The sequence below is a fragment of the Podarcis bocagei genome, assembly GCF_964188305.1.
Source record: "Podarcis bocagei genome assembly, chromosome: 2".
NCBI classification, from domain to species: Eukaryota; Metazoa; Chordata; class Lepidosauria; order Squamata; family Lacertidae; genus Podarcis; species Podarcis bocagei.
In genome coordinates this window covers 37670436-37691125 of record NC_138126.1, presented here as the reverse complement: position 1 = coordinate 37691125, position 20690 = coordinate 37670436, and the positions used below count along the sequence as shown (strand labels likewise).

The 20690-nt window shown below is 40.8% G+C and overlaps 1 protein-coding gene across 7 annotated transcripts in view; it reads right to left on the bottom strand.

Moving 5' to 3' along the window:
- The window catches only part of LOC308581529 (contactin-6-like), a 210434-nt gene that overhangs the window by 141704 nt on the left and 48040 nt on the right, over positions 1–20690 (bottom strand). For all 7 annotated transcript variants that reach the window (XR_014005104.1, XM_081184028.1, XM_081184033.1 and 4 more), the window contains exon 2: positions 19560–19694. Coding sequence is in view for 6 of the 7 variants with exons in the window: in XM_081184028.1 (XP_081040154.1) it covers positions 19560–19614 (55 nt within the window). In the remaining variant the exon portion in view is untranslated. The remainder of the gene's footprint in view (positions 1–19559; positions 19695–20690) is intronic.

Below are 20690 nucleotides of genomic sequence, written 5' to 3'. Positions count from 1 at the left end.
GGTGCAATGACTTCCACCTGCACAATGAGACTTCTCCTTGCTCTGCATGACCCTGTTCTGGAGAGTTGGGGAAATCCCCAGACCAGATTTTGAGAGTGTGCAGAGAGCAAACAGGAAGTCCTATTGCGCAGGTGGAAATCCTTGTGCTAAAGGAATGAATTCAAATGAAATATGGAATTGTTTTTTTGTTGTTAATTGCCAGTGTTTCTAAAATGGTCCCATCAGTAGAATAGTGATGACATAAGGCTTGTCACTGGGCCAGTTCACTAACCAAAGTCAGCACTGGCATGGAGTTTTCAGTGATTCTAGTGTTTGTATGAGTTCAATATAACAACCAGCTTTTGAAATCTTGAATAAGCCCTCCATTTGGAGGCAATTAATTTTGCAGCCCAGAGTACCGTTCAAGAAAGAAATCATCAGAATGCACAAAGATACATTAAAGATTTTTCAGACAGTAAGTCGTTGATTGCTTGTAGATAATTGACAACTGGATGTGGAAAACTTGAAAAGTAAATCATTTCAAGCAATTAGGGCAATGTAAAACCAAGCAATATTAAAGGCAAGGCTGCATTTTTTTACATCTATAATTGGGGGGAAAATGCAAGTGATATTAATTTTAGAAATAGTACAAGACCCTTAAGATTAATAGTTAGAGTGTTCTATGAATATTTATCTGAGCAATGGGATGCTTCATATGATCCCATTGATACAAGATAAAGATTGATTACTCATTGAAAAATAATTGAACCAAAGCAATTCAAATCTTACGTGTCAAAAGGAGGAAAGGAACAGAGCAGAAAGGCGCCCACATTGCAAACTACTCTAGTAATTCGAATGCTTTGCCAAATATGCCAAATCATAATTGTGTACTTTTTCATATAATACATAATTAATATATGGGATTTATTGCCACACAGTATACTAATAGCCATTAGTTTACTTTGAAGAAAGGCCTAAGGCTTATCTATGGGTCATAGATCTGAAGCAATAAGCTGAGTCTTATGCTGACCTTTATCTTACTAGAATCACAGAATTGTAGAGTTACAAGGGATGACAAGGGTCATCCAGTCCAACCCCCTGCAATTCAGGAATCTTTTGCCCAAAATGGGACTTGAACCCATGAACCTGAGATTAAGAGTCTCGTGCTCTACCAACTGAGCTTACCCACCACCCTCACATATGGGAAGACCTGTGACCTCCCCAAGGCAAATCTGCCACTCCCGCAGTGGGATAAGGTGAAGCAAAGTCTCCATTAATCATCTATTCATGTTCAAAGCCAATCTTTGTCTGAGTATCAAATTCTAGGGGCAGATATCGGGGAATGAGTCACAAGACCAAGACGCACACAATCGGCACCATAAAGACAGCAGAAAACCTAGTTCAAGAAGAATTACCGTATTTTTTGCTCTATAAGACTCACTTTTTCCCCTCCTAAAAAGTAAGGGGAAATGTGTGTGCGTTTTATGGAGCGAATGCAGGCTGCGCAGCTATCCCAGAAGCCAGAACAGCAAGAGGGATTGCTGCTTTCACTGCACAGCAGTCCCTCTTGCTGTTCTGGCTTCTGAGATTCAGAATATTTTTTTTCTTGTTTTCCTCCTCCAAAAACTAGGTGCGTCTTGTGGTCTGGTGCATTTTATAGAGCGAAAAATACGGTAACTTCCTGTGGTCCCATTTCTTCTCTTCAAAGAAGGTGACATCAAGGAGTGTTCCTGACTCTAGTGTTACCCAGCACATAGTTAAACTATGGAACTTGCTCCTACAGGAGGCAGTGATGGCCACCAACTTGAATAGCTTTTAAAAGAGGGTTAGACAAATTCGTGGAGGATAAGGCCATTAACAGCTGTGAGCCATAATAGCTATGTTCTGCCTCTATGCTTGGAGGCAGTAATGCTCCTGAATATTAGATACTGGAAACTGCAGGAAGGGAGACTGCTCCAGTGCTCATGTCCTGCTCGCAGGTTTCCCACAGGCATCTGGTTGGCCACTGTGAAAACGGGATGTTGAATTAGATGGACCATTGTTAGTCAGGGAGATAATGACTTGCATTTAGAAAATATACCCTCTAGGACAGCTCTCATAGAAGACACCCTCTAAGCTCAAGGAGCACTAGTTTCATCTGCAGTGAGTGGCACAATTCCCATTTATTTTCTGAGAGCTACATGGCACATCATCATAGCTAGAGTCCATCAATGAGCTGTAAAATTGTGTAGAGAAAAATTCAAATGTTGTATTCAAACTGCTTTCAAAAGTCAACTACCCATGTGTCACTCTGATGCTCCTTATTAAGATGGTTGTGTTGAAACAGCATTTTGGTTCATTTCATTTGACTTGTTACATGACAGGATGACTTGAACCATGGCCATCCTAAAAACTAGAATGTGTGTGTGTTCATATATCTCTATATCTATCTGGCCCTGGGTTTAGAAGCACCTTAAAATGCAGACCAATACTTTATAAATAATAGAGCTAATAACAGAGCTTATTAGACAATAAGAAATCTACTACATTTGGCAACTGAATATTGTTATATATATATGCATTACTGCTAATTATACAGCAAAGGCCAAAATACAAAGTTGATAAATCATTACACAAAGAAAAATTAAAAATCTAAAACGCTACTTTGCTTAACATATTACTTTGCTTTTATATGTTTCACCATAGACAACAAAGCTTTATTTCTAAGATAATAAAAAAATATAATATTAATGATCACAAATATAATTGTTTCTCACAAACTATTAGTAGATAAAAAGCAACTTGAGAAAACCATAGATTTGTATGGTATTTCATTTTAGTCTGAGTGAAACAGGATGAATATCCTTTTATCAGGCACTGTATTAAAACCTTAAATTTCAACTGAAGCTTTTATTCAGCTAAGTATATTGCATTTGCTCCAGTAAGTATGTAGGCTGGACTCTTTACAAATTTTGATTGGTTTATAGAGCTGAATTCCTTCAACAAAGTCTATGGTGTGTGTGTGTGTGTGGCAATTAGCAAAAACCAAAATGTGGGAAGGGAGAAATATACAGTGTAATCCAGCAAAAAATAGGCTTCCCTTTGTGTATTGTCCTCAGGATGCTGCAAGGGGAAAAACCACAACAATTTCCCTGCCTCATCCCAACAACCTGTGGTTCACATGGTGCTTCTGTTTTCTGATCACACACTGGAAAAGGTAATCCTCTGTGTGACAGGGAACACAAGCATATACACATGGACACACACAGTCAGTCAGACAGACAGACAGACTGACTGACATGAACACCTCTGGTAATACGTGCCTGCTTGACCCTTTGTCAAAAGTAAGCCTCTCAGGTGCGTATAGGGTTGCTACATACGGTAAGTCCTTCACATCAGAGTCTTTATACATATCTGAGCAACACATCCAATTATGTCTCCCCATTCGGGCAATGACTTCTGCCTGCACAAGGGGATTCCTTTTCACTACCTTCTCCCCAATTGCCTATTGTGCCACCTCCAATCAGCTCTGGAGGCTTGTAGGATCCCAAATAACAGATTGTAGCATCCAGAATGAGGAAAGGGAGAGGGAGTCTCATTGCAGAAGCAGAAGTTTTAGTGTTAACAGGACGTCTTTGTTCGCTAAAACCCATGGATTACCAAGCAAGGTATGCATGCTGAAAGGTGGCTGGGGAGACAGAAAAATGTGCTAAAGCTTCAGCGTTGATCCAGGATAAATTTCACAGATGGAAAAATAAGGTGTAGGATTCTTCTTCTATCTCTTTCTCATCCTCGTGTAGTTGTACCAGTACTAGGACCAGAAAGTGGGTGAGAATCTGCCTTCTTCAGCATATGGGAAGGATTAGGCTTTCCTCAACCACAGGATAAAACTAAAGGAACAGCCCTCAGTTGGCCTGATAAGTTCAGGAAGTAACTTGGTTTGGCATGGCACTTTCATTAACCATAGCAAGCAAAGTGATAGCCATTGGCAGGACCTATGATATTAAGTTTATCCCAGTTGAAAATGCTGATTATCTGCATATGATGGAGAAGCTCTATACATTTCAAATGTCCATTTTAAGGAAAGCATGGGAGCATTTTGAAGAGTGTACATTTGGTGCTATACATATAATTAAATGGCTTCAATTTAGGTCAGTAATGATTCCAGTATCTAAGTTTTATTACAAATAAGGGCAATAAATTACTGACTAAACCTTCTCAAGTAATAGATTACCAAAGCTGTGTTAGATGCACAATAAAGATCTTAGGCAACTTCATTTTCTGCTTTAGATGATTTTAAAAATGCCTTTAGCAAAATGGGTTAATTAATGTGATTGAATGTGATCCAATTCCTCTGAAGTAACTTTTTTTTTTAAAAAAAAAGAAATTGCTCAGCAGTTAAAAGAAACTGATATAGGAGTTAGGGGCTTTCTTTAAATCTTCATTTTCTGAAGTGTGTCAAAGTACGATCTGGGTAGGCTTGCATTTGTTAAGTGTAATTAATTCCATGCTACTGCACAAATTCTCTCAAATTAAATGGTGTTCCCTCATTGTCTATTTCACGTTTTGACTTTCAATCTATAGAGGAAGAGAGAAGGGCATTCTGGTCCCCTTGCATGCAGCAGGAAGGATGATCCAGAAGGAGTGAGGCGAATATTCAGGCTGCCTTAACCCACCCCCCAGCAGCCCCACCCATTCACCACTTACCCCCCCCCCCTTTACCTGTAGAATGGGATTATCTGGTTTACTGACAAGGCTGAGCAGGATTTTAGGGAGGTTTTCCCCACACCATTTTCACTTCATGATGTATGAGTTTTAGGGGAGGGAAATCAGATTTGGCTGATTAGGCAAACTTTGATTACAGCAGACAGTTAAACTTGGAGACTAGAGCTCCAGGTGGACTCCATGGGCAGCTTGCCACACCACCTCCCTGGGCAGATCACCGTGCTGCCCCGTGCGCCGATCAACATGGTGCCCTTGAGGGTGCCAGAGCAGCTAGCTGCGTCCCTGCCTCTATCATTGCTGGAATAGTGTAGCAGCTTGCTAAACGTAGTCTATGCTTTTTGTCCCCGTTGTGCTCACAGAAACTGGGCAGGGCTGCTTGCCTTTATGAGCAGCACAGTATCTCATGGCATTCCTGGTGGGGTCTGTGTGTCTGCAGCATGATGCTAACGAAAGGAAAAGGTGCAAGGCAATGTTACATTGATCATTTAGAGTTTTAGAAATGTTGAGGCTGAGATATGCTCAGAAATCCAAAAAACCCCCCCCATTTTTTTGATTAGTCAGTGCCATTAGTGTAAAGAAAAACAAATAAACGTTTCCCCAGACAGTGAAAAAAGAAAGGCTCTCTGTAGGCAATCCGCTTCAAACAGCAACGGATTTCTGTTGGGGTGAATGATCATGCTGGAAACATTAGGAATAAATCTCTGACAGAATGATAGGATCTGTAAGGTTCTGTGGCGAAATACAAAATTATGACAGAATTTCCAAGAATTTCATCAAATCTGTGATACAAACTAGTATATGGAGGTACCAGAAGGTGTGAAGATGAAGTATCTGTTAGCTGTGGAAGTATGTGTTGCCCATTTTTGTGGGAAATGATTGCGTCTGTTGGGGATTTTAGCCACCCTACAGCAATTATTCATAAGGAACACTACATCTTATCAACTGGGTATTTTGAATCAGCTCTAGACTGCCTGTGGTTCCTATGTACTTTAACTGTAAATTCTGTAATTCTTTTTTTTTAAAATGTATCGCTATAAACTGCTTTTGAAGTTCAAGAGGGCCAAGAGCAACATCCTTGGGGCAATCATTAAAACACTATCAGTGGGTATGTGGACCCCCTCTACAAATCCTTAAACAAATTTCCAACCCACTTACCTCTGATATCTGAAACTTCAACCCCTTCTGCCCACATAAAGGAAGAACTCACCAATGTAGCAGGAAGTGGAGGGTTTCCTTGAAAACAGGAAAGACCTCTGTTTTCTGGATTGAAGGTAGTAAAGGCACTGCCAGAGAAGCAGCAGAGATCACTTGGGTCGAATTTACTGGCTTCTCTTTGGCTGTTATTGAGCTCAACCCACATAATCTTGGTCAAAACTGAAAGAAAGAAAAGCTGCTGCCAGAATCACGGCGGCTGTGTCATTGTAGTGACATTCTGTAAAGAAAAATGGTTGCTGAAGCTCTGTTCCAGCTGCCACAGGAGTGAAAAAAAGAAAGGTACCACAACTATGAGAAGCATCGTTTTGGAAAGCAGGGGTAGAGAGCCTATGGCCCTTTGGATGTTGCTGGACTACAACTCCCATCATCCCCACTTATTGGCATTGCTGAGTGGGACTGATGGGAGTTGTAGTCCAACAACATTCGGCAGGTATCTGTTTGTCCACCCCTGTGGTTTTTTTAAGCCACCACAGTAAATTTCCCCTCTTTGCTCAAATCCATTTGAGCCAATTTGAGTCCTGTCTCAGATACACATTGAAATAGGCCCCCAGATTCTCCACCTGCAAATGGCTCAGCCCTAAGACATGCATATCAGTGTTGGAGGAGGAAGAAAGGAAATGGAAACCTGCAGCATAATGGGGACACATGTAAAGGTAAAGGTACCCCTGATCATTTGGTCCAGTTGCAGACGACTCTGGGGTTGTGGCGCTCATCTCGCTCTATTGGCCAAAGGAGCCGGCGTACAGCTTCCGGGTCATGTGGCCAGCATGACTAAGCCGCTTCTGGCGAACCAGAGCAGTGCACAGAAATGTGTTTACCTTCCCACCGGAGCGGTACCTATTGATCTACTTGCACTTGACGTGCTTTCGAACTGCTAGGTGGGCAGGAGCAGGGACCGATCAACGGGAGCTCACCCCGTTGTGGGGATTTAAACTGCTGACTTTCCGATCGGCAAGCTCTAGGCCCTGTGGTTTAGACTATGTAACTCTGTCCAAAACCGAATAATCTTATTTACAAAGTTTGCACCTAAACCATACCTCTCCTCCTGTTACCTCTCCCTCTTCTTCATCATCTTTTACAAGGGGTTAGGAGGCCATGCTCACAAGAAATATCAACAATTAAGGTACAGGAACAGCTTAGAGAAAGCTCCTATTTTCAGAACCTTATTTTGTTATTATTGTTTTTGTTTTTCTTATGCTTTCCACTTTTGCAAGGCTGTTGAAGACGGGAGATAATGCCTTTCTTCCTGATTTGTTTGTGAAATAAATACGTGGCATACTAAACAAAAAAATCCCCTTGGTTTATCTTTATCTATGTAACTCTGTACAAAATATGGAGAAGCACACACAGGGAATAGAACAAACCAAATATTCCTAATGCACCATTTCAGAACCATGAATAGGTCATACAGAATTCCAAATGTCAGATCCACATCAGCATCCCTCATGGTGTCATTTGAGAGTTTTCAAAAAATAAATAAAAAGCTCTTCTTTTTTGTTGTGGTTTAGTTGTCCAGCAGTTCTTTGAACCATGTTGCCAGATGGTGTCACAATGTATAAGTGTCTGTAGATGAATTTTCAAACACATATTTATCCCGGAACTTCCAGAGAACAATCCCAGTACTAGTTGAAGCCTGAGGGTATAACTAACCTCCATTATGAAGGCAAAGTGTGTACTATGACCGTGATGTCTTACTAGAGCAAAATAAATGAGGTAAGCAATTAGCATTTATAAACAGCTGAGCATCCTTCCCAAACATTATCTGCATAATCCTAACACAAGTACCATGTAAGGCAGAACAGCATTATTAAGTGTTGTAGAAGAGTCCTAGTACATCAGACCAAAAGGTCTTGCCAACTAGTCTTGTTCTCTTCAGTGCCCACTAGATGCCTCTGGGAATCATACAAGTAAAGCTTGAAGGTCATAAGCCTTTGCCTGCTACTGTTCTCCAACTGCTGGCATTCAGCGGCATACTGCCTCTAAACTTGGCAGTCCTATATCGCTATTGTGGCCAACAGCCATGGATAGGCATGTTTTTCTGGATTTGTCTCATCCCTTTAGGCTAGTGGCGATCACTGCAAACTCCACAAGCTAATTCTGTATGAAGGAATACTTTCTTTATCCTTCCATTATACGTTTTCTTTCAAGGTAGAAGAAAGAAAGAATGAAGAGGTTGCTTAAGGCCCCACCTTGTGACTCAAAGCCATCTAGTGAGATTTGCCACTTACTCTTGCAAATCTGAGGTGAGATCTGGATTGAGGATTTCCCAGCTCATGACTCACATTTCTGAGGTACTACACAACACCAGTCTTCTTACTATTTCCTCTGACAAATGTGTAACATTTAGAGGGGAAGAGAATTCAAAAGCAATTCTTCCCCCTTAACTGCAGTTTGAAATCTGAAGGGTGCTTCTTATCATTGCCATGGTTGTACCCCAGGAAGATCAATCCCTATATTTTAGGGGCTTTTGCTTTCTCGGTATATGGGGTTCCTTTGGTGGTTTGGGATTTATTTTAATTTTTTTCTGGGTTCGTTTGTTTCTAAACCCCTTTCCTGTGTTTTCTTTTCCATACATAGATGAGGCCCTAAGCACTTGTAAGTGGGAATTGCTAATAGACCGGGTTTCTTTGTTGGTGTTATATTCATGGATTCTCAAAGAATGTATTCTCTCCCTTGAACTGAAGCAGCTCAGTCTGGCAGAAGCTGAGAATTCCTGCTGCAAACAGCTGTCAGTATCTACAGGGCCTTTATTCAAACTGACTGCGTTTCTTTCCCCCCACAAACAAAAGGACGTTTCATCACCTCTCCCATCACAACAAGCATGCTGTCTTCACTAAAAGGTACAACACAGAGGGAGCTCTTTGACCTGACTAGAGGGTGAGTTTGTTGATGAATTATCTTTCAACTTTTCAAGGATTAGGCAGTACACGCCATAGCAACACTCACAATAGCCTTGTTCAGGTGAAATCAAATGAAGTTGATAAAGCACAGTGAATAGCCCATATGGTGATGGCAGTGAATGAAGAGGATATTCAAAAGGTTACAAGCTAAATAGTACCAATATTCTTTTAATTAGGAAAAGGAAGAGACTTTAGCTGGTTGCATGTAGGGAGGGGTGGTGGTGGTATTCTCAATAGATAAATGCCTGAACCCTAAGATCCTCTTCAGAGGTCACTTCTTTGGCCACAGCCATTGTATTTCCCACCACAGGGTTCTGGAATAGACACATGGGCATCTTAGCCAATCAGATTATGTTTAATAAGTGAGTTTAGCACTTGGATGAAAGTGAGTAGCTTGGTTTTCCAGGAAATGGAAAGCAGTTCGCTTTAGTTAAGGCAGGATATGCTTCTGAATGGCTCTATTGCCCGCAAGGGATAATCAACAACACCCAAATTAGAGGCTTTAATTGCATTAGGTATGGCATTGAGTTCTGGGGGCATCATTAAGCAAATGTGATCACAATATTGGGCACTGTGAGGAAATTCCTCTCTACAGTAGGGATGGGGAAGGGAATGTATTCTATTTCACAGTAGATCCACCTGAGTTGATGCTTCTGAACTTGCTTCCACAACAGAAGACAACTCCCAGTCAGGTGACAAGCTCCTCCAGTTTTTGCCACCAAGGTTTGGTGTGGTAAGTAGGAAGTGCATAGACACAAGGATAGATACAAAATGCACATTTCACAGATAAATGCATCAAAAGCATTGAAAAGTGTGTGCTTTCCATTTACAAGTGTGTACAAAATGTATACAATTTAAATATGGAGCTTTCGTGGGATCTTTCAGAAAATTCTGCACAAAATAGGACAGGAAGGATCTGTGATTGAAAGCCAGTGAGATTGAAACAGGATGGATTTTTTTTTTTGCCAAGTCTTTCCCTTCTCTATAGAAGCTATACTTGGTAGGACCATTGGTGGGAATCTCTGGAGCTTACCCAGTTTTAAAACAAGAAAGCAGCTGAACTGCCCAGTCCAACTTGTACTATCTGGTATGATATACTTGTATCGTAGTATCCTCTCAACCAGTGATGACAGCCAATGATGGGGAAAGGGGGCAAAGGAACTGCTTCATGTCATGACATCAAGATATGGGAAAACTTCAGTCATTGGGTGGTGAGCTACATTCATGGTCACTATTTCAGGCACCTTAGAGTTCCCTGTGAACACTTTGGCTGGTGCTAGTTTTTCCTCAGTTAACTGCACATTACCTAAAGATGTTAAGATTATTACAGATTTAATTATTTAAATTTATTTTTTCCTCTTAAAAGCAATAAAAGTTGCACCAGGTATTTCAAATACTTGATCACCTGTGCGTCTCAGCTTCATAAAAAGAGATAATAAAAGCAAAATAGAATTTTTCTTTGAATCTGTTATGTACCTAAATGAAAACATTAAATTATTTCTGAACTGCCAGAAGAGTATCTTCTCAAGTTAATAAGCCTTTCATAAGCAGAGGTGAAATTATTTGATATTTAAAAATAGGAGAAACCTATAAAAACCCAGTAGTTGGAAGACAAAAATGTACTTCCTCTTACATAAAGAAATTCATTGGAGAGGTCATGAAATAATAATGGTGTATAGGTTTTGAAAGGATCTCAAAATTGGATAAATGGAAATACACCAGGCACCAATGGAGGAAATCTTTGTGTACGCAGAAGATGTTAGAATAGAGAAGTTCAAGGACGGGGTCAAGACATTTCAGGGATGGCTCACTTAACTTTTAAAAATATACATACAACTGTTCTGACAGGTGACTCAATTCAACCCCAAAATATGAGAGAACTGAGCCTCAACAAAACAGCTGTTCTATTACCTACCTATACACTCTGTGAATAAAAGGGATTTCATGTTGAAATGAGATAGTTTTCTTTTAAATGAACGATGAGGAAAGGGTTGTGTTGGAACTGCAGCCAATTCCTTTATGGAGTGGGTGAACTGGAATTGGAACTAATTTGTTTTTAGAATGAACTTTCCAAGCACTGGCAATACTCCCTTCCCCTCAGCTCATCTACATGGATAAGCTAAGGAGGGGTGGCTTTGGGTGTCCTGTGTGTGAGACAGAGAATGCAAGTTTATGTAGTTAGCTACACCTACCACTGTGAATTTAGTCCTCAGGCCAAAACAAGGTTTAGCCAAACCTGCCATACAGAGTTTGTTTTGTTCAATTTCTGGAGCTGTTCAGGAAGATGAAAAGGGAAAAGGAAATGTTCGCTTCTCAGATTCAGTGCCTGTCTTCCTGTTACAATTGGCACCATGTGATTCTGTTGTCCTCTCCTTATTCTCGAAATGTTTCTTTCTTTCTTATGCAGTATTAATATATAACACTGTCATTTTACCAATAGTGCAAACGGGAACGATGAATCCAAATAACAAATATTCAGATTTTCAAATAATGATCTCAGAGTTTATCTTCATCATACGCCTTGCCTCTGGTTATATGTTTACATCAGATTATCTCATTTAAGAAGCACTAGGTTATTAGAGGAGGAAGGCAGAAGAAAAATGGGGTCCATTCTGTTTCCTTACAATGTCATTATCCATGGATGCATTATTTATTCCTTTTGGCATAAGCAAAAAAGACTTGTTGAGTGCTCTTTGAGAAAATGAGAAGAATAGAGAACATCAGTTTTAATGGTATGAGATGTACATTTCTCAGGGTTGGGGGAGATCTAGTCATATTAATTGAATTAAAATATCCTTGAAAGATTTATTTCACCTTATTTTTGCTTCATTGTGCCAGTTCTGTGGTAATGCAGTTCTTTTCAAGGAATCAAAAGCCTTTTCTTTTTCTTTTCTAATGGCATATTTTATGGCCACACAATACAGATTTTAGATCAGACTGGGGTGGCAAACTTCTGTATTATGACAGCAATCTCAGCATCTAATATCCTTAATGGTTCAACCCTATAATACTTACATGAGAGTAAGTTGCATCAAATTTATTTGGGGCTTCCAGGGTCCTTATGTGATGGAACAAGTTGAAGTAGATATCCCTAAGCTGCTTCGTGGCACATTAGCAACCCAGACATTTTTTTAAAAAAAATGCTGTGAAAAAGGATCTGCTGAAATAAAAAATAAGATTGCAATAATGACTATCACAAATGTGGGGTGGTGGGGCTTTGAAATGAGGTAATGGTTTTATCAGTGTTTTTCAGTCACAGTGCTTTGCAGGAAGGAGTAACTTTGCAAAATCAAAGCTTAAGGAGGACACCAGGATGGAGAGGGAAAACTTCTTGGCGTTAGACCAGTCAAGCTTCCAATAAGAGGGAATTAGTGTGCCCACACAGTGAATCCCTTTGGTTATTCCTATTCCAAATCAACTGTACATGTGTCTAGAACAAAAGCCTATGGTCCAGGGCCGGATTTAGGTTTGATGAGGCCCTAAGCTACTGAAGGTAATGGGACCCTTTATATGTCCAGCTGTCCTTTGTCAACAACAAATTGTCACTGGTTTTTTGTGTTGAATATATGCTACATGGTAATTTAGGGATCTAATACACAACACAAAACACTGTTGCTGTGTGTAGGTTTTATTTTATTTGTTTTTTATCTTATATTTTGGAAATGTACATCTAGTTTTTTTCTTTAATTTTTTGGGGGCCCCCAAGAGAGTGGGGCCCTAAGGTATAACTTGTCTAGCTTATATGTAAATCCAGCATTGCTATGGTCCCATTCATCTGCAGTTTGGCAACTTTCATTTCCAGGAAGGAACCCACAACTGTGAGTCTAATTGTCCACAACATTCTAAAGGAGATTAAATGATTCGTCTTTCACAAGAAAATAACTGCAGCTCCTCCTTTGTTGCAGCAAGGTAGAATGGCTGTTGATTATGGCAATTCTGGGGAAGAAAGTGTGGGCCAAGACATTTGGGTGCCGGACTCTGCTGCCTCATTCTGCCTAATAGTCGGACTAGTCCTAAGAAAATCTAAAGGGCAGTTGGTCCTAATCAGGCTGAAGAAGGTGCTTTTGCAAGAGCATCTCTCCCATTGAGGTAGCCATATATAAAGGCTGTTCCTAGGGGAGCACAACCAAGCCTGCCAATCCTCAGGGACACCACAGCAGGCACTGCAGCTATGATGTCCAATGCAAGATGAATGGTGAGGAATGGCAGATTCTGGTGTTGCACAAGGGGCTGCTGAAATTTAAGGTGCCAAGATCTGCCACTGCCATGTAGAATGGTTGCTGACGGAGGAGGCCAAGCAAGGACAGTCGCTGTGTCTCCTCTGAGGGATACAGTGGAATGGGTGTTTTAGGATGTTGTTTAGTCGTTTAGTCATGTCCGACTCTTCGTGACCCCATGGACCACAGCATTCCAGGCACTCCTGTCTTCCACTGCCTCCCGCAGTTTGGTCAAACTCATGTTCGTAGCTTCGAGAACACTATCCAACCATCTCGCCCTCTGTCGTCCCTTCTCCTTGTGCCCTCAATCTTTCCCAACATCAAGGTCTTTTCCAGGGAATCTTCTCTTCTCATGAGGTGGCCAAAGTATCGGAGCCTCAGCTTCAGGATCTGTCCTTCCAGTGAGCATTCAGGGCTGATTTCCTTAAGAATGGATAGGTTTGATCTTCTTGCAGTCCATGGGACTCTCAAGAGTCTCCTCCAGCACCATAATTCAAAAGCATCAATTCTTTGGCGATCAGCCTTCTTTATGGCCCAGCTCTCACTTCCATACATCACTACTGGGAAAACCATAGCTATATGGACCTTTGTTGGCAAGGTGATGTCTCTGCTTTTTAAGATGCTGTCTAGGTTTGTCATTGCTTTCTCCCAAGAAGCAGGCGTCTTTTAATTTTGTGACTGCTGTCACCATCTGGAGTGATCATGGAGCCCAAGAAGGTAAAATCTCTCACTGCCAAATTTAAACCAAATCGATGCTGTAATTAGAATTATATTGTTTGCTTGCTTAGGTTATTTACTTGGTTTGTTGGTGCTTAGTTAGAAGAGATTTTCAGTTTTGCCTAAACTCTACTATGAACAATATAGCTTAGCTTTGTTTTAAGTTTTGTCCACCCTGTATTTTGCATTATTTTCTGATTCATTATTCAAAGAAAAGGCAGCTGCTGAGTCATGAATCATATGATTAATTTAAGGCTCACTTGTAGTTGCTATAATTAGCATAACCATATCATGAGAATATGACTAAGATGAGACCAGGGTTTTTGTTTTTGTTTTTGAAGTATAACAAGTTCAGTACATTAGTTAGAGGCTGATAATGACCCTATAAAAGTTAAAGCAGCATTAACTGGAGAAAAAACCATTTCTTCTGAACTGTCCACACAGAAAGCAGTGCATATTTTATTTATATTTGAATATTTATAAGCCTCCTTTTGGGATCATGTCCTTACCATCATGTAAGGGGAAGCAGGGCACATTGATGCACGGGGCACATTGATACACCAGCAATATTTCAATATCAAGAAATGTTATTCGTGTCGCAACATCACTAATACGTGTCTATACATGTGTGAGTACTAGTTTCGACCACGCCACCCACCAGTTAGCCGTTGGCGTTTGACAAGAGTAGGTGTGTTTTTAGCACGGCCAACGAAAAAATTATGTGAAATGTAAAAGTGTTCCAACACTGTTTTACGTCGTTTAGTTAAGATTTAAAAATACCAAAGGTAAGTTATTCCACTCAGTAATCAGGATTACACATTATTTTTAAATAAGTTCAGTGGTTTTATTAATAATTGTTAGTTTTTTTGAAAATGTCTGTTGGGGAACTTTGATACGCTAATACACGAGGCACATTGATACATATAAAAGTGCCCCACTAGTGTACAATAGTGCCCCAATATACAAGTTTGCATGAAATCTCTAAACTCATTAAATTTGAAAAGAAAAAAAACCTGTTGTTTACTACATGGCCAAAGTCATTTCTAAATATAATATAACCGATTATCAAGTGTCATATCTCAGGAAAAAAACAGGATCTTGTCTTCCCCTTTGTAGAATATAAGGCAAGCGTTGATTTCAAGGATGTTATTTTGCTGTTGCCAAAACCAAATTTCCCAAAGGGCACATCTCGAGCATCATCTCTTTATGCTTTTTCTATTGACTTAAGTAGATATAATGTGCAAAAGAAGCTAAACGTTAAGTAATTATCGGTATCTTATTTTTTATAAGCATTTTGTTTAAATTACTATTTTTTGACTACCTAATGTGAGTTCTTATACTTTTAAAGTTTTTCCAAAGTTTTTTTTTAATGGATAGGTGTTTGAGGAAAGATTAATATAAGTTTTGATGTTTTGTTAAGAAAACTTGCCATAAAGTCTATGATATGTGTGAAACGCTGTTAGTTTTGATATGTAATTTAGTTTTCAAGTAACAGATTGTAAGGCTGATTATGATCTCTCACAATAAAAATGTTTTTTTCATTATTTTTTTTTGTAAATAATTACCATTCTCATACAATTTACTCTTTGTATCAAAGTGCCCCGTCCAATGTATCAAAGTGCCCCGAAGGTGGGGTAGAATGATACAAAACCTATTTTTTTACTGAAGTCATTATATTCTCATTATCTTCTAACTTTAATGGTTCTTTTGATTGCTATTATAATATTGATTAGTTATGCCATGCTTCAAGCCAAATTTTTTATTATTTGACTCATTTTTGTTACATAAAATACGAGATTGAATTTTTCTGTATTAATCTGCCCCACTCCCCCCTGTGGTGTCAGGAACTCATGGTCCTCAAATCCAGCAGCCCCACTCAACGTGGCCAGTTATCAGGGATGACAGGAGTTATGATCCAGCAATATCTGACATCTTGTTAACAGCAGTCTCTGAGAATCACAGGTGAGGAAGGTGCTGTTGTGCAGCGTGCAGGCTCCCTAAAGTCATCTGATTGCTCATTGTGAGAACAGGATGCTGGGATAGATGGGCCATTGGCCTGATACACCAGACTCATATTATATTCTTGGAAGAGGATTTGAAAATGCACAGCCCAGATATTTAATGCCTTTTCCTTGTCACCAAGGAACCTGAAATTTAGGACAGGGTGAGCCCTACTGTGAAGCAGATTCAGTCAGCTGCCTCACTGGAAATATGCTTATGGGGAGCAGTGATAAAGAACAGTAGAATCTTAGAGCTGGAAGGGACCTGCAGTGCAGGTGTCACGGGCCGGTTCACGGGCAATGGAAGTCCAGGCAGGTGACGTCAGGACCAGGGCAAGATGGCAAGGTGGGAGCAGGAACGGGGGTCCAGAAGCCAGGAAGCCAAGAGCCCGAGGGTCAGAGCGCTGGGAGTCAAGAAGCCGAGGGTCCGAGGGTCAGGAAGCAAGGAGTCACGAAGTCAAGGGTCCAAGGATCAAGAAGCAAGGAGTCAAGAAGTCAAGGGTCCGAGGATCAAGAAGCAGGGAGTCAGGAAGCTGAGGTTCAAGGATCAGGAAGCAAGAAGCCAAACGCAGCAAGTCAGGAAGCGTGTTGCTGTGGCAAAGAGCCAAAGCGAAATGCTGACCTTATATCCTTTCCCACCTCTTGCCACCAGGTGCTGTGAGTTACCAATCGGCCACACCTGTGAGGCCGCACCTTGCCTCTTCAGAACAAACTTAGGAAGGCCCCAGTCCTGCAAAGTTCTATTGGTCACAGGGCCTGGCTCCTGCACGCACACCTGACAACAGGAATCTCAGCTAAAGCATCCATGACAGATGGCCATCCATCCTCTGCTTAGAAGCCTCTAAGGAAGGAGAAACCACCAGCTCTCATGGGAGTCTGTTCCACTGCTGAACAGCTCTTGCTGTCAGAAAGTTTTCTGAATGTCGGAATCTCCCTTCTGGCAACTTGAAGCCATTGGTCTGAGTCCTACCCTCCAGAGCAGGAGAAAACAAGCATGCTCCCTCCTCCATGTGGCAGCCTTTAAGATATTTGAAGATGCTGGATGTGATTCTCATGCTCTGCCTTACAAACCCCTAAGTCAGCCTACTGTTCTTGGGCAGGGTTAAGGCTACTACCCCATCACAATTAAATCCGTGTAAAAACCATTTCCAGAACCATAACGGCAAAACATAAATAAAACAGCAGCATTACCAATGAACTTAACTTTCAGTTGTACATTTCTCACTGATATTTTCCACGGAACATAGACCACTATCCTTCATTACTAGTTGAGAAACATCACAGGATTAAAGAGCTAAAGCCCAGGAACCAGACGGTTATCTGATCAATTTCCTTATACCAAGACAGGACCAAATAATATAAAAATTGCTGTACCAAGTCAGACTAATGGTCACTCTAGCTCAAATATTGTGTTGCTTGAAGGATGCCAGTAATCCTTGGCACAAGAAGACTTCCGATTTGATCTCATTATTTCTTTCTTAACAGGGACCTGCCAGGTGCATATGGGAAGTTTACTAGCCAGTTATGCTTTTGAGAAAGTCCCCCATGATATTCTTGTGGAGAAGCTGATAAAATGTGGGCTGGACAAGGTTACTGTTAGGTGGATTTGTAGCTGGTTGACTGACCGAACCCAAAGAGCAACTCACTAATGGTTCTTCATCATCCTGGGGAAAAGGGACATGTGGGGTGCCCCAGAGTTATGTCCTGGGCCCATTGTTGTTCAACGTTTTTGTAAAAGACTTGCATGGAGAAAATTAGGGGATGCTCATCAACTCCTAACTCTAAAATTCGATGATTCTATGACAAAGGCAATGTGTCCCAGCATCTGCATTCATAGTTAAAAGGTAAAGGGACCCCTGACCATTAGGTCCAGTCATAGCCGATTCTGGGGTTGCGGCGCTCATCTCGCTTTATTGGCCAAGGGAACTGGCGTACAGCTTCCAGGTCATGCGGCCTGCATGACTAAGCCGCTTCTGGTGAGTTTCTGTGCAGCGCACAGAAACGCCGTTTACCTTCCCACCGGAGCGGTACCTATTTATCTACTTGCACTTTGATGTGCTTTACAGTGCCCTAAACTTTGAACTTTATCTACCTGGGGTGATAACTTTTCTAGATCTATTAGCTGTGACTTTTGGATGAATGAACTGCATACAACTAAATCATAGTCCTGGCAGAAGCTAGTGCAATGAATTCTGGTAGTACAACATGATTTGCCTTCTCTCGTTTCCCCAGGCAAGCCTGCATCCTCCTCAGATCTGCTCCAGAGGCTCAGGAGAATATTCCATGGAGAGGGCAGGTGATAATAGTTCCACCAGGAAGGAGAAATGCTTGCAATGAAGGAATGATCTCATTACCAGTACTTTGCATACAAGCCACAAAACAGTGTTTCCCACAAAACTGACAAGTGGAACTGTTTGTTGAACATATCCAACTTCAGAAATAAGCTCATTCTCTGCCTCCCCTTAAGATGTTAAGATCTTCCATTTAGGGCTTTTCTCCTTAGATAAACCTTCCATTAGAGGGAAGATGGAACTGGCAGGTGGTTTTTCAGTGCTGGAGTGCTAGTTACTGAACTCTTTCAAAGGTGCTTGTTTAAATTTTCTGAAAGGAACACGCTTGATGCCTGTTGTGTCATCTTTTAGATGCCAGGCAAAAATACTACTTGCAATTTTACTGTGCAGTGTACTCTGTTATTTTAAAGAGTATTTCATGCTTTTCTGAATTTGCTTTCATAATTCTTTCATTGAATTGTAGAGTTCAAAGGGACCATCTAGTCCAACCCCCCCTACAATGCAGAAATCTCAGGTAAAGCAGCCATGGCAAATGGTCATTCAACCTCTGCTTTCAAAATCTCCAAGGAAGGAAAGTCCACCACCTTCCATGGGAGTCCGTTCCACTTTTAAACAGCTCTTACCATCAGAAAGTTATTCCTGATGTTTAGTCAGACTCTCCTATCATGAAACTTGAAGATATTGGTTTACGTCCTACCTTCTGGGGTAGGAAAAAACAGAGCTTGCTCCACCTGGACACAGTACACCAGGTGTTGTTGTCTGACCAAGGCAGAATAGAGTGGTACTATGCTTTCCCTTGATTAGGACACTATACTTATGTTGATTCAGCCTAGAATAGCAATAGTCGTTTTTGCTTGTGCATCACACTGTTGACTCATGCTTTTGGTCTACTAAAACCAGTTCTCTAATATGTTAATGACATGCCAAGAAGAGGTAGTAGGGAGGGGCAAAGAAAGCACATTGTCAGATCTCCAAGGGAATATTTATTAAGGCTCTGTAAAACTAATCATGTCAAGAATTGCAGAACAAGATGACCTCCTAAGAAGACAAACCAGAGAGGAATTTTCTCCTAATTCCAAACAGGGAATCATCACCTCCCAAACGCATTAGATGCACACTGTTTTCTCTTGCTCAGTATAGTTTGGACTGAAAATGTTCGATTTCCCACTGTCTACTGAATTCCTTTTAAAATATCCTTTCTAACACTTAAAGATCCGAACACCTGCAGCTGTTGATGGCATACACAAAGATCATCCTCACTCAACTCAGTCCTTAGCAATTGGTAGCTTTCACATTCCCAGCTCAGCCCACAACAGCTTCAGTAAAAGCCAACAGAAGCTCACAAAAAGCGGTAGTTGTGCCAGAGTTAAATGGCTTTGGAATAAGTAACTGTAGCTGACATCTTAATGACAAGGTGCTTAGACCAGTGGTTTGTGCAGATTAGTCCTCTTAAGATGCATGCATTTCTGTTAAGAAATAAAACACAGTGATATATTTATCAATCGACTTCTACAGAGTAATAATTGAATACTTCACCTGCAAAGCAGCTCAGAAGTAGTAGCAGAAATACGAGTTTCCATAGCAACATCATCTCCACGTTCCAAGGTCAGAAATTCTTCCCATCCAATCATCAGAGAAACTATGTAGATCTTCCTGTCACTACTTTATAGCCTGTAAAATAGTGAGATAGGTTGGTGGTATACATGCCAAACAAATATGTAGACTTGTTTTATTTAAATCCACCTTAAGGCCCTAATATTGTATTTGTCCTCCTTTTTGTGTGTGCTGTGGGACGATGAGTTCGTTCCTTGGAGGAAAAGATGTCATGATTGTTTGTCCCAACTTACATCTGTTTGTAGTTACCTTGCTTTTCACACGGCTTATAAAACCTCTGATTGCTTTCAAGAGGAAAAGCTAAATGCCCATCAGTTCATTGGAATTTCATAAGCTACACTCCTACACCACCAGCCTAGTGGGGCTTTATGGAATCGCAGGGCCACTTCTGCATCTGCAGCCTTCCTGTGCACAGGGGATGGGTGGGAATTGGAAAACAGGTAGATCAGGCCCAGCTGGGGGCCTATGCTATCACGTGATGGCAGTGGGGCTGGCTCTGGATCCAATGGGTCCTGGACTAGTGAAGCTCCACCCCTTCCCTGCCCCAGAAATCTATACCCCACAGCTTTTTGGAAACAGCATTTGTAATATCAGTTCCAAGAACATAGCTAGGATAACTTCCTAAGCTACAAACCGGCATGAAAAAGGCCCCTGGAGATATAAGGAGAAAAACCAAATACATTGCCTGAAAATAGGAACTAGTATCCAAATGAATCATTTATTAAACTAGGGGAAAAATGAGAAGGGAAAAGAGATTCTGAGAACGAATGGTATTTTAACTTCAGTTAGGAACTCTGAAATGGAAAACGCAAAAATAATAATCAGCTGAACCATTGGAGGTCACAATTCCATGAGTAACTTCCCACCAATGCCAACAATGCAGTTCTTCAGAGCTACAAAAATTGGGGAAATGCTGAAACTGAACTATGGTACTTACTCGGTACATTCCTCATGTGGATGGGGGAAATGGTTTCACTGCAATGTGTCAAAATCCAATTTAAATCCAATATGTTTTGAATATTTACAGATGAAGGAATGTTAGAGTGAGCTTGC